General features: G+C 42.7%; 1 protein-coding gene across 2 annotated transcripts in view; it reads right to left on the bottom strand.

The window, feature by feature from the left end:
* Positions 1 to 17,877, bottom strand: part of capn8 (calpain 8) — a 105,128-nt gene extending 87,251 nt beyond the window's left edge. Inside the window, exon 1 of one of the 2 annotated variants that reach the window (XM_039737840.1) lies at positions 17,597 to 17,877. In XM_039737840.1, the coding sequence (XP_039593774.1) occupies positions 17,597 to 17,833 (237 nt within the window). In that variant the 5' untranslated portion in view covers positions 17,834 to 17,877. Of the gene's footprint in view, positions 1 to 657; positions 999 to 17,596 lie in introns of those variants that run through there. The other variant, XM_039737839.1, reaches the window with a different exon arrangement.
* Between the last annotated feature and the right edge of the window lie 6,415 nt (positions 17,878 to 24,292).

Genomic DNA, 24,292 nt, shown 5'->3' with positions numbered 1-24,292 from the left:
GGCAACCAAGTGATTTTAACGACGTGCATCCCCCCAGGCTGCTTAAACTGTAAAATAATTAACAGCAAAAGCTGCCTGCGTTTGGCAAAAAATGAAACTGAGTGATTTCTTAGGGGAGGCTGAAGGTTCATTGGAAATCGCAGCACTTTGACCCCAGAAAACACAACTTGAAAAGTCACTTGACCCCACAGTTTCACTCTGCCAAAACATTTTTTTCTGCAACCTTCCATCGACCACAAATTTTTATAAACTGCCTTGGCTCAACCACAAAACACATTGCAAAGCAGCTGACCAAGATTACATCCATCCATCCATCCATTATCCAACCCGCTATATCCTAACTGCAGGGTCACGGGGGTCTGCTGGAGCCAATCCCAGCCAACACAGGGCACAAGGCAGGAAACAAACCCCGGGCAGGGCGCCAGTCCACCGCAGGGCACACACACACACCCACACACCAAGCACACAACCAAGACTACAATTTGACATAAATGATTTTAAACCAATCATATTACTGTTGTTGTTTATGTTACTCTTTAATGGAATTGGCTGCCCTATTGGCACATCCCTCAATAAATGAGGCAAAGCCAACTGTACAATTTCAGTAAGCTGCATTAGTAGGGGATGGAGACATAACGATGATTAAATGAAACTTACTGTTGGCCTCTTCCACACCACACCTCGGGTTTTGGATGAGTAAGGTCCCAGCTCATTATAACCAATGGAATCTGCCGCGGCAGGAAAGGTGTCATCTTTAAAGAGCGTGCCAGCCTTCAAGCACTCCCTCTGAAGCACTTCGTAGTCCTGATTCAGATATTTTGTAGCCTGGTCATTTGTACCAAATCCTGCAGAAAGAGCCTTCTGCCTGGCGACCCGATCTGCAATTCCAGACATGCTGAATGCTGGGCGAATGTGCCACTCCAGCTGTTAGGTGGCCCTAGGTGGGTTAAGCCCTTCCTTATAGGGCTTCGCTCACACATCAGGAAATGCAACAAGGGTGTGTGTGTGTGTGTGAAGGGTGGAGCTAGTCATGGAGAAAGGGGGTGGGTGGGTGAGAAGAGATTTTCTAAGGCTCACTGGAATAGTGATATCAAGTTTCAATAAACCTCTGTGCCCACCTGTTTTTCTTCCAGGTATATCATGAGTTTACTGTTTATACTCTGGAAAAAAAAAAGACAACACTCTCTGTGTTGCAAAATGTAGTCCTTTCTATGGTGTCCATCATAAAGTTTTCTGAAAGAATATTATTGTTCAAAAGAACAACTGTTTTCAAAAGAGGGAAGCACTAGAATGTGTAAAATATGTAAGAGAATGAAAAGATTTGTACACAAAATTACATAAATAGCTGCAACAGTATTAAAGCACTGTAGAATATTTGGCATGGTGCTAATCACAACTTGTTGGATTTTATCTGCACCAACTCTGGGTCTGAGCTTTTTCTTACAGGATTTGGAAGAATGCTATAACCAACACTACATATACACATTTTACCACCTATGTCTACAAAACTGCATGGAGCCTGAGCTAGTCCATGAAGCATGAGGCACAGAGCAGGAACCAACACTGAACAGTGAGCAGACCACCACAGGAAACACGCACATTTGCAAAGACTGCACCAATCTACTCAACAAGTCACCAGTCCACCATAACACCCACCCACATCCACTCAGATGATCATTTTTCTGCATATCATTCAGCTGTGACAAGAAACCCTCAGTATATTCCCACAAGTATTCAGGAGAATGAGAACACAACTGATATGGTTGGAGAGCACATCATGTAAGCTGATTTATTTTTATCCATCCCGCTATATCCTAAATACAGGGTCACGGGGGTCTGCTGGAGCCAATCCCTGCCAACACAGGGTGCAAGGCAGAAAACAAACCCAGGGCAGGGCGCCAGCCCACCGCAGGTCACACACACACACACACACACCCCAAGCACACACTAGGGACAATTTAGGATCACCAGTGCAGTGCTACAACCTAACCTAACCTGCATGTCTTTGGACTGTGGGAGGAAACCAGAGCACCCGGAAGAAACCCACGCAGACACGGGGAGAACATGCAAACTCCATGCAGGGAGGACCCGGGAAGCGAACCCTGTACATGCAACAATAATGATCCTAGTACACCTAAAATGTTTGAAGAGGTGATCCTTCAAATGAAAATTGTGAACCAGCCTGACCGCTTATATTTTTAATGAAATAAAGGAAGATGACAGCGCTTCATTATTATTTAGCCCACTTCATTCATCCATTAGATAGATAGATAGATACTTTATTAATCACAAGGGGAAATTCACATACTCCAGCAGTAGCATACTGATAAAAAAAATATTAAATTAAAGAGTGATAACAATGAAGGTATAACAGACAGACAATAACTTTGAATAATGTTAGCATTTAACCCCCCGGGTGGAATTGAAGAGTCGCATAGTGTGGAGGAGGAATGATCTCCTCAGTCTGTCAGTGGAGCAGGATGGTGACAGCAGTCTGTCACTGAAGCTGCTCCTCTGTCTGGTGATGATCCTGTTCACTGGATTCTCCATGATTGACAGGAGCCTGCTCAGTGCCCGTCACTCTGCCATGGATGTCAAACTGTGCCTACAATAGAGCCTGCCTTCCTCACCAGTTTGTCCAGGTGTGAGGCATCCCTCTCCTTTATGCTGCCTCCCCAGCACACCACCGCATAGAAGAGGGCGCTCGCCACAACCGTCTGATAGAACTTCTGCATCATCTTATTGCAGATGTTGAAGGACATCAACCTTCTAAGGAAGTCTAGTCAGCTCTGTCCTCTCTTGTGCAGAGCATCAGTATTGGCAGTCCAGTCCAATTTATCATCCAGCTGCACTCCCAGGTATTTATACGTCTGTACCCTCTGCACACAGTCACCTCTGATGATCACGGGGTCCATGAGGGGCCTGGGCCTCCTAAAATCCACCAGTTCCTTGGTTTTGCTGGTGTTTAGTTGTAGGTGGTTTGAGTCGCACCATTTAACAAAGTGTTTATGAATCCTACTTTCTCCAGTTAAGAGAGACAGGGGGAGATGCTTATCTCAACACAAACAGAAAAAAGCAGGAACCATCTCATCACAAGGCACCATAACACACGTGGCCACACTCAGCGGCCAGCTAATATAACAAGTAAGTCTTTGTGAGAAAAACCCAGGCAGACATGGCGAGAACATGCAAAATTCACATGGATACTCCCAGGCTTAGATCTGAACACAGCACTCTGGAACTATGAGCTGGCAGTGCTAACCACTGCCTGATTCATTTTTCTATTAAATTATTTTCATTTTTTTGTATAAAGTATTATACATCATTTTTAAAAGTTTTATTTAAATAGGTGTGTTCAGTGTTTTTCCTCTAAGACAGTGCTCAGCTCTCCTTGCATTGAGTAAGACCAAAGAAAAGCAAACATGCTAATGCTGCTAATTACTATACAAACATATTTAGAGTGGTTTGGAAATCTCATGATCCTAATGTGGCATAAAACATCTTTTGTGGAGTTACAGATGATCAGTTTTAACTGGTATTGCTCCACATGGCTAAACCAGAGAAATACAGTACACAAATATTTATGCCACAAAACTGACAATTTCAAAGATACCACAATATGAAAACAACATTCAGACATTTTTTTAATTGTATGTCATGCATCCATTTACTTTATAATGTCTGGATGGAATGCCAAGCTATCATGGGGCACACTCACTCAAATTAGGGCAACATCTTTAGGATGTAGAACAAAACAAAAAAACCCAGAGAAACTCAAACAGATAAAATAAATATTCAAGCTTCATGAAGCCAAGGATTGAACTGAAGTCCTTCAACCTGTGAGGCAGCAGCTCTAAGCAGGGTGTGCCACCATTTACACCTTGAATAAAAATGACTCATTTAGTGGATGTGTTTTTTGTTTTTTTTTGGTCACTGGGAACCACCACCAAACGCAGAAGCAAACCATCGTAGGTGGGTATCTGCCCTGGACATTGCATGAGACACATCTTAAACCTTGTCGAATCTGACATTTCCATTTATAAGTAGCCAGGAGTCATCATTCTTTTTAAAAAATCCATCCATTATCTTAACCTACTTATTCCAAATCTTTGACGTGGGGATGGTGCCATCATAGTGTACTGACTCACCTGGGCAGCAGCAGTATATAAATAATCATAATAATAGTAATAGTAGCAATATAAATAATCAGGAAGAAGAGGGGCGGCACAGTGGCACAGTGTGTAGTGCTGCTGCCTCGCAGTAAGGAGACCAGGGGTTCACTTCCCAGGTCCTCCCTGCATGGAGTTTGCATGTTCTCCCTGTGTCTGCATGGGTTTCCTCCGGGTACTCCGGTTTCCTCCCACAGTCCAAAGACATGCAGGTTAGGTGGATTGGCGATCCTAAATTGTCCCTAGTGTGTGCTTGGTGTGTGGGTGTTTGTGTGTGTGTGCCCTGCGGTGGGCTGGCACCCTGCCCGGGGTTTGTTTCCTGCCTTGTGTTGGCTGGGATTGGCTCCAGCAGACCCCTGTGACCCTGTAGTTAGGTTATAGCGGGTTGGATAATGGATGGATATTAGTCATGAACAACTTTGAAAAAAAAAGTGTTCTCCATACAGACAGAACATTTCCTAAACATACTTGTACCACTACTTTCAATACTTAAATAATCATTAAATCAGGAAAAAACTTGAAGGCCACCTTAAACAACTGAGATTATGCTGCACAGCACATAGAGACGTTACATTAGCACTGTTTGCTTTAAAGTATCCTTTACTGCTGGCATGGCTTCTGTTTTATGGGCCAGCAGCTGAATGTTCAAAGAACGTTAAAAATCCCAAGGCATGTGCTCCTCTTCTAGGCAATGTCTGCAACTTATAATGTGTTGGGATCCAAAAATATGCACAATAGCTCATACATACTTTGTATGAAATAATATTGTAATACATGTATTTTGCATGTGCACACTAAAGTTAATTATTTGGCTGATGCCTTTATCCAAGGTAACTCACATTTGACATATATTTGGTTCTATATTTCCAGTTAGACACCAGGCAGGTAAAGTGACTTGCTTGCGCTCACACAGTATCAGCAGTGGGATCTGAACCCACAACAGAAGGGTTTGAAGTCCAAATCCTAAACCTCTATGCCACGATGTCCCACTGCCTTTCTCTGGGCAAATAATAACTGTGCTCTTATATATCTTAATATATTGGCTTGACTTGTGCCCCAGTGCTGCTTAGTAAAAGAGAAGCCTGGCAACAAATATGAATTTCAAGATGTTTAAATGCTATTTGTATTTATTAAACCCTTAATCAAAACATTTGAGAAAGCTGTTTTTTTTATTGAAAAGTCACCATTCACAGTGTTGGGCTTGAAGTAGAAGACAGAGAGAGAAGGAGAGAAAGAGGCCACTTTGAAGCCACTCGACAGGCAATCAACGAAGAGAAGAGACAGCGTCATAAGCATAGAGCTGCTAACCTTCGCACTGACATAGACATAATGTACGGACAGTGGGATGCAAAAGTTTGGGCAACCTTGTTAATAGTCATTATTTTCCTGTATAAATCATTGGTTGTTACGATAAAAAATGTCAGTTAAATATATCATATAGGAGACACACACAGTGATATTTGAGAAGTGAAATGAAGTTTATTGGATTTACAGAAAGTGTGCAATAATTGTTCAAACAAAATCAGGCAGGTGCATAAATTTGGGCACCGTTGTCATTTTATTGATTCCAAAACTTTTAGAACTAATTATTGGAACTCAAATTGGCTTGGTAAGCTCAGTGACCCCTGACCTACATACACAGGTGAATCCTATAATGAGAAAGAGTATTTAAGGGGGTCAATTGTAAGTTTCCCTCCTCCTTTAATTTTCTCTGAAGAGTAGCAACATGGGGGTCACAAAACAACTCTCAAATGACCTGAAGACAAAGATTGTTCACCATCATGGTTTAGGGGAAGGATACAGAAAGCTGTCCCAGAGATTTAAGCTGTCTGTTTCCACAGTTAGGAACATATTGAGGAAATGGAAGACCACAGGCTCAGTTCAAGTTAAGGCTCGAAGTGGCAGACCAAGAAAGATTTGGATAGACAGAAGCGACGAATGGTGAGAACAGTCAGAGTCAACCCACAGACCAGCACCAAAGACCTACAACATCATCTTGCAGCAGATGGAGTCACTGTGCATCGTTCAACCATTCAGCGCACTTTACACAAGGAGATGCTGTATGCGAGAGTGATGCAGAGGAAGCACAAACAGAGCCTCTTGAGGTCTGCTCAAGCACATTTGGACAAGCCAGCTTCATTTTGGAATAAGGTGCTGTGGACTGATGAAACTAAAATTGAGTTATTTGGGCATAACACGGGCGTTATGCATGGAGGAAAAAGAACACAGCATTCCAAGAAAAACACCTGCTACCTACAGTAAAATATGGTGGTGGTTCCATCATGCTGTGGGGCTGTGTGGCCAGTGCAGGGACTGGGAATCTTGTCAAAGTTGAGGGACGCATGGATTCCACTCAGTATCAGCAGATTCTGGAGACCAATGTCCAGGAATCAGTGACAAAGCTGAAGCTGCGCCGGGCTGGATCTTTCAACAAGACAACAACCCGAAACACTGCTCAAAATCCACTAAGGCATTCATGCAGAGGAACAAGTACAACGTTCTGGAATGGCCATCTCAGTCCCCAGACCTGAATATAATTGAAAATCTGTGGTGTGAGTTAAAGAGAGCTGTCCATGCTCGGAAGCCATCAAACCTGAATGAACTAGAGATGTTTTGTAAAGAGGAATGGTCCAAAATACCTTCAACCACAATCCAGACTCTCATTGGAACCTACAGGAAGCGTTTAGAGGCTGTAATTTCTGCAAAAGGCGGATCTACTAAATATTGATTTCATTTCTTTTTTTGTGGTGCCCAAATTTATGCACCTGCCTGATTTTGTTTGAACAATTATTGCACACTTTCTGTAAATCCAATAAACTTCATTTCACTTCTCAAATATCACTGTGTGTGTCTCCTATATGATATATTTAACTGACATTTTTTATCGTAACAACCAACGATTTATACAGGAAAATAATGACTATTAACAAGGCTGCCCAAACTTTTGCATCCCACTGTAGCTAGTCTATCGCCTCCTTATTGTCTTGTCCACACACGAGATAAGCCATGAATGGGGTTGAAGAAGAGGAAGAAATCCCTGGACTGAGAAATGCCGATGACATGACCATTCACAACTGCTAAAAAAGTATAACAATGAACTTCTTGCTACCCAATATAGTGTCTTCCACAGTTAGCCTACTCTGTAGTTAATTTAGGACTCTAAATTGGCCTTCCAACTGTTCATTTTCAGCATCCTCTTTGGCCAGGAAGCTATTTCAACCCTGGTTTCTCTAAACTGGCCCTGTATGAGCTATTTAAGTAGCTCCTGGACTGGCACACTATCAGCGATTGGTTCCTGCCTTGTGCCCAGTGCTGCTGGGAGAGGCTACCTCCACTACTGAATTGTCTTTTGAATTTGAGAATTTTAATCTCATGGTAAAGAACACAAAAATATCTCTGGTTAAAAGCCATGTCTGTATTCAAACTTGGACATGCAATCATTTTGTTTTATATACAGGCACAGAAATTAAAAATCTATAAAGAGACAAACAGGACAGCTTGTTTTTAGCTCCATTAAAAAAAACAAACTTATTGTTTGTGAGAGCAGAATGATGCCTTTCTTGACCACCAAACTATAAAATGTACAGTAACATAAGACTTCTGTGATCATTATTTTCTGAACTATGTGCTCCTACATATCTTATATTTAATAAAATGAGAGACTGTGGCCTAATGACAGACAGTTTAAGATCAAACAGTCTTGTGACTTGACTCAGCACTGTTAATTGTTTTTATTTTAGTTTTTGTTCGTGACGACACGTTTACTATGCGACACTCCGCAGCTTCTGGTTCGTCTAGTCTTGGTCATAATTATGAAGAAAGGGGGACTTCCTGGTGCTTTGATCTAAGGGGGACAACCATCTCTATAGATCATGTTTCTCATCCTGCCTGGGCATGGATGTTATCAGGTTGCAGGCATCCGGAAAAAAGACACACTGAAATCTGAGATTGGTCAACACAGATGTTTTCTTAGGATTTTTGAACTTGTTGCCTCAGCATTGATGGAAATGTTTGACGTTATTTAGTAAGATTTCCTCAAAGTGGCTGCTGGTAGCGCTGCTGCCTCGCAGTTAGGAGACCTGGGTTCGCTTCCTGGGTCCTCCCTGCGTTGAGTTTGCATGTTCTCCCCGTGTCTGCGTGGGTTTCCTCCTGGTACTCCGGTTTCCTCCCACCGTTCAAAGACATGCAGGTTAGGTGGATTGGTGATTCTAAATTGTCCCTAGTGTGTGCTTGGTGTGTAGGTGTGTGAGTGTGTGTGTGTGTGTGTGCCCTGCGGTGGGCTGGCGCCCTGCCCGGCGTTTGTTTCCTGCCTTGTGCCCTGTGTTGGCTGGGATTGGCTCTCGTGACCCTGTAGTTAGGATGATGGATGGATGGCTGCTTCTGCCTGCCTTCTTAAGGACGTGGGCTGACTGTTGATACTATGGTGCATCAGTATGTACATCGCTATTTCAAGTGAATCATTGATCTGTGTCTGTTTAGGCATCGGTCACCTTAACAGAAGGGAGACGGTCAGCCATGTCATATCCGAACCTGGCTTAAAACTGTTTGGTGATTTCTTTCAGATTCTTAGGAATCATGGATGAATGTGATGAATTCAGATGAGACAAGCTGGTTGTGTTGGACTCCTAGTTAGACAATCTCCATTGACTGAGCTTGCAACCATCACACATGAGCCTGTGCTCTGCTCTTGGACCATACTGACAGTGATGTCCACGTTTAAAGTGAGGAACTACTGAATAAGTACGTGCATAGAATTTTAAGATATATTTCTGTTCAGAAGTGTATGGTGGACAGGTTATTGTATGCATCATATGTCCAAAGTGATAGATGGATGGATGTTGCTTGCTTGACTTAAGCTGGTGGCACATTACATGAATTTTAGGCAGATGGGGTGTCAAAGTTGAAGACTGCAGTTGCTGATCTCATCACCTGAATATGTCAGATTACACGACTACATATAACAGAGGAACTCAAATTAGACAACTCCATGATTATTATTCCAGCACAGTTTAACTGTTGTGAATATATGTTTATATTAGAGCTGTCAGACATTGAAACATTTTACCCACAATCAATTGCAAAATATCTCTCAATTAATCTCATGTTTAACCACAGTAGTTCAGCAATATGCAGTCGTCCCCTGTAAATGTGACTTTTGTACAGCTTCTTAGCTGCTCAGACTGAGAGGATTTCTGTCTAGTGGTGCCATGTACACTGGTAGAAACGGGGTAGAAATTTGTCAGCCAGGAGAATTTTTCGCATATTATTTTTACTGCTGTTTGGCACATCAGGAAGCTGCCTTTGCTACTTGTCACACAAGTAATGTGCATGTTGTAGTGGCATGATGGGAAAATGTGGGCTTTCCATTACCATCTAACACAATGTGGAATGTGCCAGTACAACCGTGGAGATGGAAAAAGGATTTGAAGAACGAAGAGTGGGCTTTCTTTGGGGAAAATGGACGGACGATGAATCCTGGTACTTGGCACTGAGGCGCTTTTTAGAAAAAAAAAAATATGATTCGAGTACAGCTACATTCATGGTCGAAATTATCGGCACCCCTGAAATTTTCCCAGAAAATTCACCATTTCTCCCAGAAAATTGTCCCAATTACAAATGTTTTGGTACACACGTTTATTTCCTTTATGTACTTAGGAACAACACAAAAAAACAGTGAAAAAAAGCCAAATCTGACATCATGTCACACAGAACTCCAAAAATGGGCCGGACAAAATTATTGGCACCTTTTCAAAAGTGTGGGTAAATCGTTTTATTTAAGCATATGATGCTCGTTTGAACTCACCTGTGGCAAGAAACAGGTGCTGGCAATATAGCAATCACACCTGAAGCCAGTTAAAATGGAGAAAAGTTGACTCAACCTTTCTGTTGTGTGTCTGAGTGGGCCACACTAAGCATGGAGAACAGAAAGAAGAGCAGAGAATTGTCTGAGGACTTGAGAACAAAAATTGTGGAAAAATATCAACAATCTCAAGGCTACAAGTCCATCTCCAGAGATCTTCATGTTCCTTTGTCCTCTGTGAGCAACATAATCAAGAAGTTCACAACACATGACACTGTAGCTAATCTCTCTGGACGTGGACAGAAGAGGAAAATTGATAAAAGACTGCAACGAAGGATAGTGTGAATGGTGGATAAACAGCCCCAATCAACTTCAAAACATATTCAAGCTGTTCTGCAGACTCAGGGTGCAACAGTGTCAGCTCGGACTATATGTCGACATCTGAACAAAATGAAACGCTATGGCAGGAAAGCCAGGAGGACCCCACTGCTGACACAGAAACATAAAAAAGCCAGACTGGAGTTTGCCAAAATGTACTTGAGGAAGCCAAAATCCTTCTGGGAAAACATCTTGTGGACAGATGAGACCAAGGTAGAGCTTTTTGATAACACTCATCATTCTACTGTTTACAGAAAACGGAATGAGGCCTACGAAGAAAAGAACAAACACAGTACCTACAGTCAAACATGGTGGAGGGTCTAAGATGTTTTGGGGATGTTTTGCTGCCTCTGGCCCTGGATGCCTTGACTGTGTGTAAGGCATCATGAAATCTGAAGACTCCCAAAAGATATTGGAGCGCATTGTAGGGCCCAGTGTCAGAAAGTTGGGTCTGTGTCAGAGGTCATGTGTGTTCCAGCAGGACAATGACCCCAAACATACCTCTAAAAGCACCCAGAAATGGCTGAAGACAAAGAGCTGGAGAGTTCTGAAGTGGCCAGCAATGAGTTTGGATCTAAATCTGATTGAACATTATGGAGAGATCTCAAAATTGCTGTTGGGAGAAGGCGCCCTTCAAATCTGAGACACCCTGAGCAGTTTGCAAAAGAAGAGAGGTTGGAAATTCCAGTTGAGAGGTGTAACAAGCTTGGCGATGGTTATAGAAAGTGCTTGATCTCAGTTATTTTTTCCAAAGTTGAGGGTGCCAATAATTTTGTCCGGCCCATTTTTGAAGTTATGTGTGACATGATGTCAGATTTGGCTTTTTTTCTCTGTATTTTTGTGTTGTTCCAATGCACATAAAGGAAATAAACGTGTGTATACCAAAACATTTGTAATTGCGACAATTTTCTGGGAGAAATGGTGCATTTTCTGGGAAAATTCCAGAGGCGCCGATAATTTCGACCATGACTGTATACTGAAATGCTGGCACATGAACTAAATCACATACACACACTCACATGGATTGAATGTTGCTTAGCAAATGTGAATTGCTACCTCACTCTCCTCCAAACAACTTTATTGTCATTGTGTAACACAACGAAATTACTTTTTGTGACAGCCTCAAGGTGCATTTAAAGAAAAGTCAAATAATTCCAATATGTCATATGCAGTGTTAAGTGATCAAGTTACCAGAGCAAATTATTATTGCTCAAAGTATAGCAGCATAAATTGTTATTGCACCTGTTAACGAATAGTACATTACAGATTATACATTGTATTACATTAGTATATTGCACATTACCAGTATAGCTTTTTGCACATGTTCAATTAAAAAATGATCTCATACTGAGGAGATTCAGAGTTCAGAAAGTTTATGGCAGATGGGAAAAATCTCTTTTTTAAGTCTGTTTGTGCGTACTTGGATTGACCTAAAGCGTCTTCCTGACAGGAGGAGCTCGAACAAAGAATTTCCAGGATGAGTTTTGTCCTTGTGAATTTTTTTGGCCCTTCTCAAACAGCGAGTCTTATACGAGAGTTCGAGCGATGGCAGTTCAGTCCCAATAATAGCTTCTGCTGTTTTTACGACCCGCTGCAGGGCTTCTTTGGCAGCCTTGGTGCAGCTGTTGTACCTGCAGGCCATCATGCAGTTAGTTGAGATACTCTCTATAGTGCATCTATAGAAATTAACCAGCAGCTTCTGGGGGAGGTCAGCTCTCCTTAGCTTCCTGAGAAAATCGAGGCGTTGTTGTGCTATTATTGCCTATTAGAGCCAAGTTGTTGTTAGCCCAGGACAGGTGCTCTGAGATGGTGACTCCTAGAAACTTAAAGCTGAAAACTCTCTCCACAGCATCTGCATTGATTGTTATCGGACTGTGATTGGTCTTTTTAGTGGACCTAAAGTCCAGAATAACTTCTTTGGTCTTTTTGGTATTTAAGACCAGGTTGTTGGTGTTGCACCATGCTGTCAGATTCTGAATCTCTTCCTTATATGCAGCTTCACTGTTGTCTGTTATAAGCCCAATGACAGTTGTACGTTGGAGTGGAGCTCTGTGCCCATTACTGATCCACAGGTCCATCCATCTGGTCCATCAAGAGTCACTCTCATCTCATCGGTCCATAAAACCTTTGAAAAAAAACTGTCTTCAGATATTTCTTGGCCCAGTTTTGACGTTTCAACTTATGTTTCTTGTTCAGTGGTGGTTGGGTTTCAGTCCTCCTTACCTTGGCCATGTCTTTGAGCACTGAACACCTTGTACTTCTGGGCACTCCAGGTAGGTTGCAGCTCTGGAATATGAAAGTACTGGAGGATAATGGGTTCCTGGTAGCTTCACATTTGATTCTTCTCAAATCTTTGGCAGCTAATTTGCGTCTTTTGTTCTCAACACGTTTCTTGCGACCCTGTTGACTATTTGCAACAAAATGTTTGATGGTTCTGTGATCACACACCAATATCTTAGCAATTCCAAAAGTGCTGCATCCCTCTGAAAGACTTTTTACAATTTTTGACTTTTCAGAGTCAATTAAAATCTCTTTTTTAACCCGTTTTGCCCGAGGAAAACTAGCTGCCTAATAATTCTGCACACCTTGATATAGGGTGTTGATCTCCTTAGGCCACACCCTCCCTCATTACACAAATACACATCACCTGACGTGCTTAAATCCAATAAGCATTCAAGTTAATACAGCTTGGAGTTGGAATATACGCATTAAAAATGATGATGTGGTCAAAATACTCACTTGCCTAATAATTGTGCACACAGTGTACGTTCATGGTGGCACAGTGGGTAGCACTGCTGCCTCGCAGTAAGGAGACCCAGGTTCGCTTCCCGGGTCCTCCCTGCATGAAGTTTGCATGTTCTTCCTGTTTCTGCGTGGGTTTCCTCCCACAGTCCAAAGACTTGCAGGTTAGGTGCATTGGCAATTCTAAATTGCTTGGTGTGTGTGTGGGCCCTATGGTGGACTGGCGCCCTGCCTGGGATTTGTTTTCTGCCCTGTGTTGGCTTGGATTGGCTCCAGCAGTCCCCCGTGACCCTGTAGTTAGGATATAGCGGGTTGGATAATGGATTTATAGATGTACGTTCATTCTACACATTGTACTACCAAATGGGCATTCACTGGTTATCAGTTCTCCTGCACACAGAGCTTGCCCGTATGACTAAAGACAAAATCAAACCTGGGTCAAGTCACAGACTGGTCAGACTGAGTCGCTGGAGATCTCAAACTCACGACTGGCTCTTGACTTTCTAAGATCATGTAAATGAAGTCAGCGAATGAAAATCACTGGAAAAGTCATATAATGTGACATGATCTTAAAGCATGAGCAATAATTATCTTTGGGATAATAATCCAGCTAAACAAGAGAGGGTCCTGTCTTCTGTTATCTTGTCTGCAGAGATCATGAAGTTATCCGCTGCAACAAACAGCAGTCTGGCAGGTACTGCTGCACCTCTTCTAATAACCAACATGACACAGTTTACACAGAGGCCAAAGTGAAACAATGATGAGTCAGTGTGGCAGAAGAGCAGCTATGGAGCGCCTCCTCTGTCATTTACAAGAGTCCAGTTTCAGATAAATATGGAAATATCGCTGTACACATTATAGGTCAATGTCATTTTGGAACTGTGGTTGTGTTACTTTTTCTTTATATAATTTTAACTTCTAATAGACGTTTGCCTCCCTTTTCTCCTAATTTAAGGGTGTAAAGCATGGTGACGCCCTGCTAATTCACCACTGGATTCTAATGGCATATGCAAGTGAAAAAATGAAGCCTATTAACTCAAATCATATTTAACATTAGGAATGAATCAGTGAGTACATTTGCAGAACCATTGAGGAGATTTCCAATATATGACCCTCATGTTTTTCCCTGATGTTTTTCATAGATGCAGGGCTGAAACTTTGAAATAACTAAATATGCATCTGTCCACTTACAAAAGCCTTTGGGGTGGGAAACTAAAGCCTCACTCAGCAGGTGCACGGAGTGCAACTCATAAGGCGACTTCATCCCATGAACGCACTCATACTCAAGTCATGGCATCCATCGATTATCCAACCCGCTATATCCTAACTACGGGGTCACGGGGGTCTGTTGGAGCCAATCCCAGCCAACACAGGGCGCAAGACAGGAAACAAACCCTGGGCAGGGCACCAACCCAAGGCAGGGCACACACACACACCAAGCCCACACTAGGGACAACTTCGAATCGCCAATGCACCTAACCTGCATGTCTTTGCAATGATCACCAATTGCTCAAAACGTCCTGTCTTTGGGAGGTGAAGAAAACCCACACCGTCATGGAGAGAATGTGAAAGTCTAGGCAGAGAGAAAGGCAAACCAAGGGCCTGTAACTCTGAGGCAGCAGTGCTAACCAGTACAGCCACCGCCATGTCATCCTAGCAATGAAACAGATGCTCATTTGTTATTTATGTCATGCACATTTTATATTTTCAAAAAAACATGTCTATCTCATTGAAATAAACTGATCAAAAATTAAAGAAACACTTTGAAAATACATCAGATCTCAATGGGAAAAAAAATCCTGCTGTATATCTCTACTGGTATGGACTGATATGGTAATACGTTAGGAACGAAAGGATGCCACATCATTTGATGGAAATGAAAATGATCAACCTACGGAAGGGTGAATTCAAAGACACCCCGAAAATCAAAGTGAAAACATGATGTGGCAGGCAGGCTAGTCGGGTTTGCTGAGATTTCATTGCAGCAACTCAAAATTGTACTTAGTAGTTTGTATGGGTCCCCACGTGCTTGTATGTATGCCTGACAACGTTGGTCTTAATGAGACGACGGATGGTGTCCTGGGGGATCTCCTCCCAGATCTGGACCAGGGCATCACTGAGCACCTGGACAGTCTGAGGTGCAACCTGGCAACGTCTGATGGACCGAAACATAATGTCACACCAAGAGGTGTTCTGTTGGATTGAGGACAAGCGAGTGAGCGTGAGGGCCAGTCAATGGTATCAATTCCCTCATCCTCCAGGAACTGCCTGCATACTCTCGCCACATGAGGCCGGGCATTGTCGTGCACCAGGAGGAACCCAGGACCCACTGCACCAGCATAAGGTCTGACAATGGGTCCAAGGATTTCATCCCGATACCTAATGGCAGTCAAGGTGCTGTTGTCTAGCCTGTAGAGGTCTGTCTGTCCTTCCATGGATTTGCCTCTCCATACCAACATGTCATGCTGAACGATGTTACAGGCAGCATAATGTTCTCAATGGCTTCTCCAGACCCTTTCACCTCTGTCACATATGCTCAGGGTGAACCTGCTCTCATCTGTAAAAAGCATAGGGCGCCAGTGGCGGACCTGCCAATTCTGGTATTTGATGGCAATTGCCAATCGAGCTCCACGGTGCTGTGCAGTGAGCACAGGGCCCACTAGAGGATGTTGGGCCCTCAAGCCACCCTCATGAAGTCTGTTTCTGATTGTTTGGTCAGAGACATTCACACCAGTGGCCTGCTTGAGGTCATTTTGCAGGGATCTGGCAGTGCTCATCCTGTTTCTCCTTGCCCAAATGTGCAGATACCGGTCCTGCTGTTGGATTAAGGACCTTCTACGGCCCTGTCCAGCTCTCCTAGAGTGCCTGCCTTCCTGGAATCTCCTCCATGCCCTTGAGACTGTGCTGGGAGACACAGCAAACCTTTTGGTAATGGCACATATTGATGTCCCTGCCATCCTGGAGAAGTTGGTCTACCTGTGCAACCAAACTCTGTAGGGTCCAGGTATCGCCTCATGCTACGAGTAGTGACACTAACCGTAGCCAAATGCAAAACTAGTGAAGAAACAGATGAGGAGGGAAAAATGTCAGTGGCCTCCACCTGTTAAACCATTCATTCCTGTTTTGGGGGTCGTCTCATTGTTGCCCCTCTAGTGCACCTGTATTTAATTTCATTAAACTGATTAACAAGCCTCTCTGCTACTTAACTGACCAGATCAATAGCCCAGAAGTTTCATTGACTTGATGCTATAGTCAGATTAAAAAGTGTTCCTTTAATTTTTTGAACAGTATATTAATCTGTAATAGTAAATTTTAAATTATAAAGCACTATGATATACATCAGTTCTTTTTTTCCTCTTATTATGTCATTAAGAGAAATGTCTTTGTCATATTTAATGCACAATATACAGACATGTTGATTGTTAAGAATTTATTATATTTTCTCTTGGGAGGGGGTTTAATTTTGGTTTGTTAAGTTTGATTTGACTGTATGTAATATTATTTGCTTCATCTATAACTAATAAGAATCAGAATTTATTGCATTTTCTTATAATTTGTCCTCATCAATTATGATTCTAAAATACAATATATTAAAATATTTTATACCTTACAGTATACACACTTTATGAATGCAATATATATATATTGTGAAACCTGGCCCGGACACAGACAGACGGACAGCATGTTTTGCACCCAACACACTTTATTTACACTATTTACAAGTTTAGTGCACTCACGCAACCCCAGTGCCTCTGCACCGATTTCCCCAAAGTCCAGGGCCCACAGTTCTGTGCCTTGCTTCCTGGCCGCCTCCCGTCCTTGCTCTCCAGCTCAGTCCGCTTCCTCCCGACTTCCACCAATGACTGGAGGGAGGCGGCCCCTTAAATAATGCCCCGGATGAGCCCCAGGTGTTTCCGTCCTTAGCCACGCCCAAGCGTGGCGGAAGTATCGGCCGTCTTCCTGGCAGCTCTCCGGGTGCCACACAAAGTCTTCCCCCCGGCACTTCCTGGTGTGGCGGAAGTGCGGGCTCCGGATAATTAGGCACCGGGCCGCCTGGCGGTGGCCACGGGTCCCCTACAGGGCTGGGCTTCAAAGCCCTGTACCCGAGGCCTGCCTAACCAGGACGGACGCCCCACTCTGTCTGGAGGAGGCACTCGCCTCCTCCGGTCCTCAAGCGTCCCGGCCGGGCTCCCGCCCCGACCGGCAACCGCATCGGGATAAACCGGCATCGGGGCGCCGCCTGGCGGTGACCACGGGCCCCTACAGGGAAGGGCTTCCATGCCCTCAACCCGTGGCCCCCAACAGAACCAGGACGGGCGCCCTCGCGGTCTGGAGGAGGCACAAGCCCTCCTCACGTCCTCCTGGGCGTCCCGGCCGGGCTCCAGCCCCGGCCGGGGCCACAATATACATAATGATACAAAGAAAAACAATGGTTGAAGCAAGATGACACCGTTTGCTTTGTCAACTTCTGAGTACTCGCGACATCACTTGCGTGGCTCATTCTTACCTTTGGTCTTTTCCACCCTATACCTTTTGTCTTAGAAGAATGAGGTGCGAGCTCATTGAAGCCGAGCGATTCGGGTACAGCAGGGAATGCATCATCATTAAAAAGAGTACCAGATCTCAGGCACTGAGCCTTAAGAGGTTCATAATCCTGCTGCAAATATTTTACTGCCTGCTGGTTGGTGCCAAGGCCCCCTGCTCTTGCCCTCTCCTTTGCCACTTTGTCTGCCACTGACGACATTTTGACTTCCAACGCACGTTTCTGTCCCCGGGCTGAAGGTAAAACTGACTCGTTACCTTGCAGATGCCCACGTTTTGACTTATGGAAAGCAGAGGGCGGTGCCAATGAAGTCAGCCAGGTGAGGATACCAGTTCTGGCAGCCACCATAAATAAGAACACACCCGTAACAACAAAAACAGGTATCATGTGTAAAAAGAGCAATTCTAATGAGACAAAGCCAGTACGTATGAAACAAGATATGCTAGCTTAGCACATCTGAAAGACGTTCACATTTGTACAGAGATGTAGGTTATTGGGTTGCACAGAGTACTGTGTACATTATAGTGCTGTTAGGCTACCATATCAAGTTGTGACATCTGCCCATCCCATAACCTATCGTGCTACATTGACTACCAAAGCATGTAATTGAAAGGAAAAAAAAAACTTTCCAGTTAGACTACATGCTCGGAGTGGGAAAAAAAAAGTACTTGGTAAATTCATTAAGACCCGCATACTTTACACTTTTATTATTGGTAGACAGTCTATGTGGAGAAGGCGAAGTTGCTCTTTTAAAATATTGATATAAAAGGTATTTGTTAAAAAACACAAGTATTTGAACATTTTGCTGTCAAATGCAGTTACTAACCAGTCAGACACACCTTTTATACAGTATGTTACCGTATCAGTGTAAAGAATGGAGGGTGGATTAACTGACTCTTTTCATCTGAATGTGATAAACTACTGTACATGTAGGCACTTTGTTTGTTTGTCCAGCTTGATGCCAATGTAAGACTATAAAGTATGCATGCTATGGTGATAAGCTCTATTACTTCATTTAATGGATTGGGCCTTCAGGTCTCTCACATTCTTTTTTAGGCACTTCAGGCAACTCAAAATACCATTACAATTTTTTTTAATTAATTGGGGAAATGGCACAGTGGCAGTCTTGGGGATCTGGGTTAAATTCCTAGGCCTGTCACTATCAGTTTTGCATGGACTTTCTCCTGGTACTGTAGTATCTAGTATCACATCTAGAAGAAATTATATTAGCTTAACAGGCAACTCCAAAGTGGCTGAGAGTAAATTATTGTGCCACGTGATGGACTGTTTTGCACAGTATTCTTTGTGACACTACCATGAAAGGTGCATGATTGAATGCATGATTTGTACAAGTAATACACAGGCACAGCTGTTAGCGGCACTGGTCCAGTTCCTGGCATTGGCTCTGTCTATATACAGTGTGCCCATTTTCCCTTGTATTTGTGTGGATTTCCTCCTTATACTCTGGTTTCCTGCCACATACCAAGGATGTGTCTGCTAGTTAAATTATTTTCTTAAAATGGCATATTATAAGCAGGGACAGGGGAGGCAGGTGAGGCCTCACCTGTCATCAAGAAAAGTAAAAAAAACTAATAATGATGACAGATGGAGACTGATATACACTTTGGGCAATGCCACTTACCAAACAATGATGCATAACTTCCACTGTGTGGTTGTCTCCCTCAGTACGATAACCCTGAGGGAAAGAAAGTGGCAATATCCTCACACCAGGGGGACCTACTTTATTATTTTAATCACTCAAGATATGTAGACAGACTATACATGTAAAATGCTGAGGTCAATCCATCTGTCATGCGATTACTTGTGACCTACTGGGGCTAGAGCCATGACCTTGGTCTTAACTGAAAAGGTATGACCTAATACGTTCTGGAAATTCAAAAAATTAAAGGTAATAGTAACCATGGCAATGTCACCTACAGTGCTGCTTGAAAGTTTGTGAACCCTTTAGAATTTTCTATATTTCTGCATAAATATGACCTAAAACATCATCAGATTTTCACTCAAGTCCTAAAAATAGATAAAGAGAAACCAGTTAAACAAATGAGACAAAAATATTATACTTGGTCATTTATTTATTAAGGAAAATGATCGAATTTTACATATTTGTGAGTGGCAAAAGTATGTGAACCTTTGCTTTCAGTATCTGGTGTGATCTCCCTTTGCAGCAATAACTACAACTAAACGTTTCCGGTAACTTCTGCTCATTCCTGCACGGAATTTTAGTCCATTCCTCCATACAGAACAGCTTCAACTCTGGGATGTTGGTGGGTTTCCTCACATTAACTGTTCGCTTCAGGTCCTTCCACACCATTTCGATTGGATTAAGGTCAGGACTTTGACTTGGCCATTCCAAAACATTAACTTTATTCTTCTTTAACCATTCTTTGGTAGAACGACTTGTGTGCTTAGGCTCGTTGTCTTGCTGCATGACCCACCTTTTCTTGAAATTCAGTTCATGGACAGATGTCCTGACATTTTCCTTTAGAATTCTCTGATGTAATTCAGAATTCATTGTTCCACCAGTGAAGCCAATCCGTCCTGGCCCAGATGCAGCAAAACAGGCCCAAACCCTGATATTACCACCACCATGTTCACAGATGGGATAAGGTTCTTATGCTGGAATTCAGTGTTTTCCTTTCTCCAAACATAACGCTTCCCACTTAAACCAAAAAATTCTATTTTGGTCTCATCCGCCCACAAAACATTCTTCCAATAGCCTTCTGGTTTGTCCACGTGATCTTTAGCAAACTGCAGACGAGCAGCAATGTTTTTTTTGGAGACCAGTGGCTTTCTCCTTGCAACCCTGCCATGCACACCATTGTTGTTCAGTGTTCTCCTGATGGTGGACTCATGAATATGAACATAGCCAATGTGAGAGAGGACTTCAGTTGCTTAGAAGTTACCCTGGGGTCCTTTGTGACCTCGCCGACTATTACACGCCTTGCTCTTGGAGTGATCTTTGTTGGTCGACCACTCCTGGGGAGGGTAACAATGGTCTTGAATTTCCTCCATTTGTACACAGTCTGTCTGACTGTGGATTGGTGGAGTCCAAACTATTTAGAGATGGTTTTGTAACCTTTTCTAGCCTGATGAGCATCAACAACTCTTTTTCTGAGGTCCTCAGAAATCTCCTTTGTTTGTGCCATGATACACTTCCACAAACATGTGTTGTGAAGAGCAGACTTTGATAGATCCTGTTCTTAAAATAACACAGGGTGCCCACTCACACCTGATTGGCATCCCATTGATTGAAAACACCGGACTCGAGTTTCACCTTCAAACTAACTGATCATCCTAGAGGTTCACATACTTTTGCCACTCACAAATATATAATATTCGATCATTTTCCTCAATAAATAAATGTAATATTTTTGTCTCATTTGTTTAACTGGTTTCTCTTTGTCTACTTTTAGGACTTGAGTGAAAATCTGATGATGTTTTAGGTCATTTTTATGCAGAAATATAGAAAATTCTAAAGGGTTCACAAACTTTCAAGCACAACTGTACATGGCGTGAAAACAGCACCTCTGACAGCACTCGTCTTTTGAACTGTTTTGTGTCCAGAGAGCTCAAACACAGGTCATCACAGTCCATCTGAGCACAAACTTATAAATGAAGCAGCTTACAGTTTGCCTTTAATATGGTTCCTGCAGTCCCAGAAGGAGGATTGTCCACTCCATAACTGATGACGACTGGACCTTGATTTAAACTGAGGGTTTAAGATGAGAAGAGACAGCAGAGCTACCCACTGTGCCACCATAATTCCCAGTAAACAGAAATTGTTCTGAATCCACTTAACCGTATCTCATGGTCGAGGGAGCTGAAGCTTATCTGACCAGGAGTGGGCATCAGGCAGCCATGAATCCTAAATAGTTCACCAGTCCACTGCACACACCCACACTCGCTCACACTTTGCCTGTTTAGAGTTGCATATCAGCTTTAAATAAATGCCTTAGGGTTGTGGAAGAAAACTGGTGTTCCTTGAATAAAGTATGTGCAATACAATCAACAAGTAAATGTGTATAGGAAAAACTGTGAAATAAAAGTTGGTACCCAGTTCATAAAAATGAGCTAACCACTTTTTTGTCCATTCAATACTGTAAAAGAAATGGCTGACTATACAATGCAGCGGCACTTACTGGATAATCTAGTTTGGAGAATAGGATCACTTCGAGCCTTAAATCACTTATTCTGGGTGTAATGAGAAACTCACACCCTGCAAGATGTAAGATGAGGACTGCATTATTAATAAATTATGTTGCAGGCATACCATAACCATGTAACATGGCTACACCTCATTCAGGTGTCCATTGACATATTATATGGCTTAGAGAAACACAAAATATAACATGATATCTTCTGGGATGATTCCTGCCCTTGCTATGATGACTGCTGGATGGACTATAAAATGTTCACCCTTAATTTAAATTCCTCCCTGTATTTCAGACATAAAGGGCTGTGGTGGTCCCGTTAACACACCTAGATGACTTAGCATGTTATATGATTTTTTTTTCTGGACATATTTAAAGGGAAAAAATAAAATAATTTGCTCAGATTTGCTCATCCAAGTTGCAGCAGACATCAGCAGCCATCAGTGTCATGGACAGGTTTACAACCATCCACTGTGTATATGCAAACATTGCAGGCTTGTTATTCATAAGGATAAGAAGATAATATATAACATAAAGATAGACAGATAGATAAATAGACAGATAGGTATCCAACATTTCAACAGTTGTCTCATTTAACATATTTCTAATGCAGTTAGGCACATAAGCCAAGACATTGGTATTGACTCAATAAAGTGAAACAGCCAAACAAATTCTAACCTTCTAATCCATAAAAAACGTTACGTGCAATAAAGTGGAATGACACAGGAAAATGTATTGAACACAATAGGAAAAATCACGAAAGCACCAATTCCACAGCTGAGTTCTCCTACCTGTGATAACAACAATCAGCTGGGTCAGTGCATGTTGGTAGGTTGGAACTTTCACTCTTTGAAAAACAATTACCCTCTCTGAATGCAGGTCAAGAAATAATGGAAGAAACATCTCATGATGGGTAGAGGCAAAAAGCTCTCTTCCAAGACCTTCACAACAAGACTGTTGAGCAATATAGCCATTGCACTAGCTACCAACAGACTTCTCAACTCTTAAATCTTCCTATAAGCACCATTGGGTCCAGTATCGACAAGTCAACCGGCCACACACAGGAGCTCCTCACAAGATTTCTGAACAGGCAGTCAGAAAGTTAGTGTGAAAAGTAGCCCACGAGCCAAGGGACCCTCAAAAAGAGCTCCAGAAAGACCCAAAAGCAGACCTTCACAAAGAAAACAAGAGGTAATGCTCTCCACCACAATGTTGTCCAGGCGTGATCACCCTCAACTAATGGAATGTTGCAAAACACCGTGGCAGGCTCCATTGCTGAAGAAAAGACATGCTGAAGCTTGTGTGAAGTTCACTACACATCATTTGGAGAAGCCTCCAGATTACTGGGAGAATGTGTTGTGGTCAGATAAGTAAAAATGAACTTCTTCTGCAACAATGGCACACCATGTTTGGAGGAGACATTGCTCTGCTTGTGACACTAAAAATACAAAACCTACAGTGCAGTACAGAGGTGGAAATATCATGTTGTGGGTATGTTTCTCTTCTTATGGTACTGGCAGATTCTAAATTATCAAAGGGGAGATAACCGGAACCATGGACTAAAATTCCTGAGAACAATCAGTTGCAATTCTCCAGGATGATGAAGACGACACGCGGGTGAACCTTCCAGCAGGAGAATGATTCTAAACAAACTGCAAAGGAGACTCTCTAATGGTTTCAGAGGAAGAAAATAAAGGTGTTGGAATGGCCCAGTCAATCACCACACTTGTGGGAGGAACTGAAAAATCAGGATTCACCAGCAGCCCACACCCGGAATGTTCATGATTTAAAGACTACAAAACTAGACATAAAGACTTAAAAGGCTAAACTGTGCAGAATGGGCCAAAATCCCACCTGAACATGGTGACAGAAAACTTTATTTGTACAGAAAGCACCTTGAAGCTGTTACTGAAAACAAGGGCTTCTCCATCAAGTATTAAATACATTTCAGTTAGTGTCTTCAATGCTTTTTTCCAGTGTCATTCCAAATTATTGCACATAACATTTTATAGATTGGAATGTTATAATTTCTTTGATACTGTAGATAGATAGATAGATAGATAGATAGATAGATAGATAGATAGATAGATAGATAGATAGATAGATAGATAGTGGTCTGCAGGGAGCAGGTCCCCAACCCGACACAGACAGATGTAACCACAAGTTTAGCAACACGTTTATATTTTTCTGTGGGAAACGCTTCTCAAATCATTTCCCACCTTCTCAATACAGTACAATAATAAAGCACTTAAAGCACTTCTTGCCTTTCTCTACTCTCTGTCCCTGTCCTTCTCTCTGCTTCCACTCCTTCTCCGGCAAGCTTTGTCTTCTCCCTCCCGACTCCGGCTCCTGGAGCAGTAGCAGTGGGCTACGGGAGTACTTCCAGTGGTTCGTTAGCGTGGTCCAGAAGCACTTCCGAGTGAGGCGGTTGCCTGATAAAGTAGGGCTCAGCAGTCCCTGCAGTACCCCCTGGCGACACCCACAGAAA

The sequence above is a fragment of the Polypterus senegalus genome, chromosome 16, assembly GCF_016835505.1.
Source record: "Polypterus senegalus isolate Bchr_013 chromosome 16, ASM1683550v1, whole genome shotgun sequence".
Classification (NCBI taxonomy): Eukaryota; Metazoa; Chordata; class Cladistia; order Polypteriformes; family Polypteridae; genus Polypterus; species Polypterus senegalus.
The sequence above is the reverse complement of the archived record's forward strand: the minus strand, read 5'-3'. Positions and strand labels throughout refer to the sequence as shown.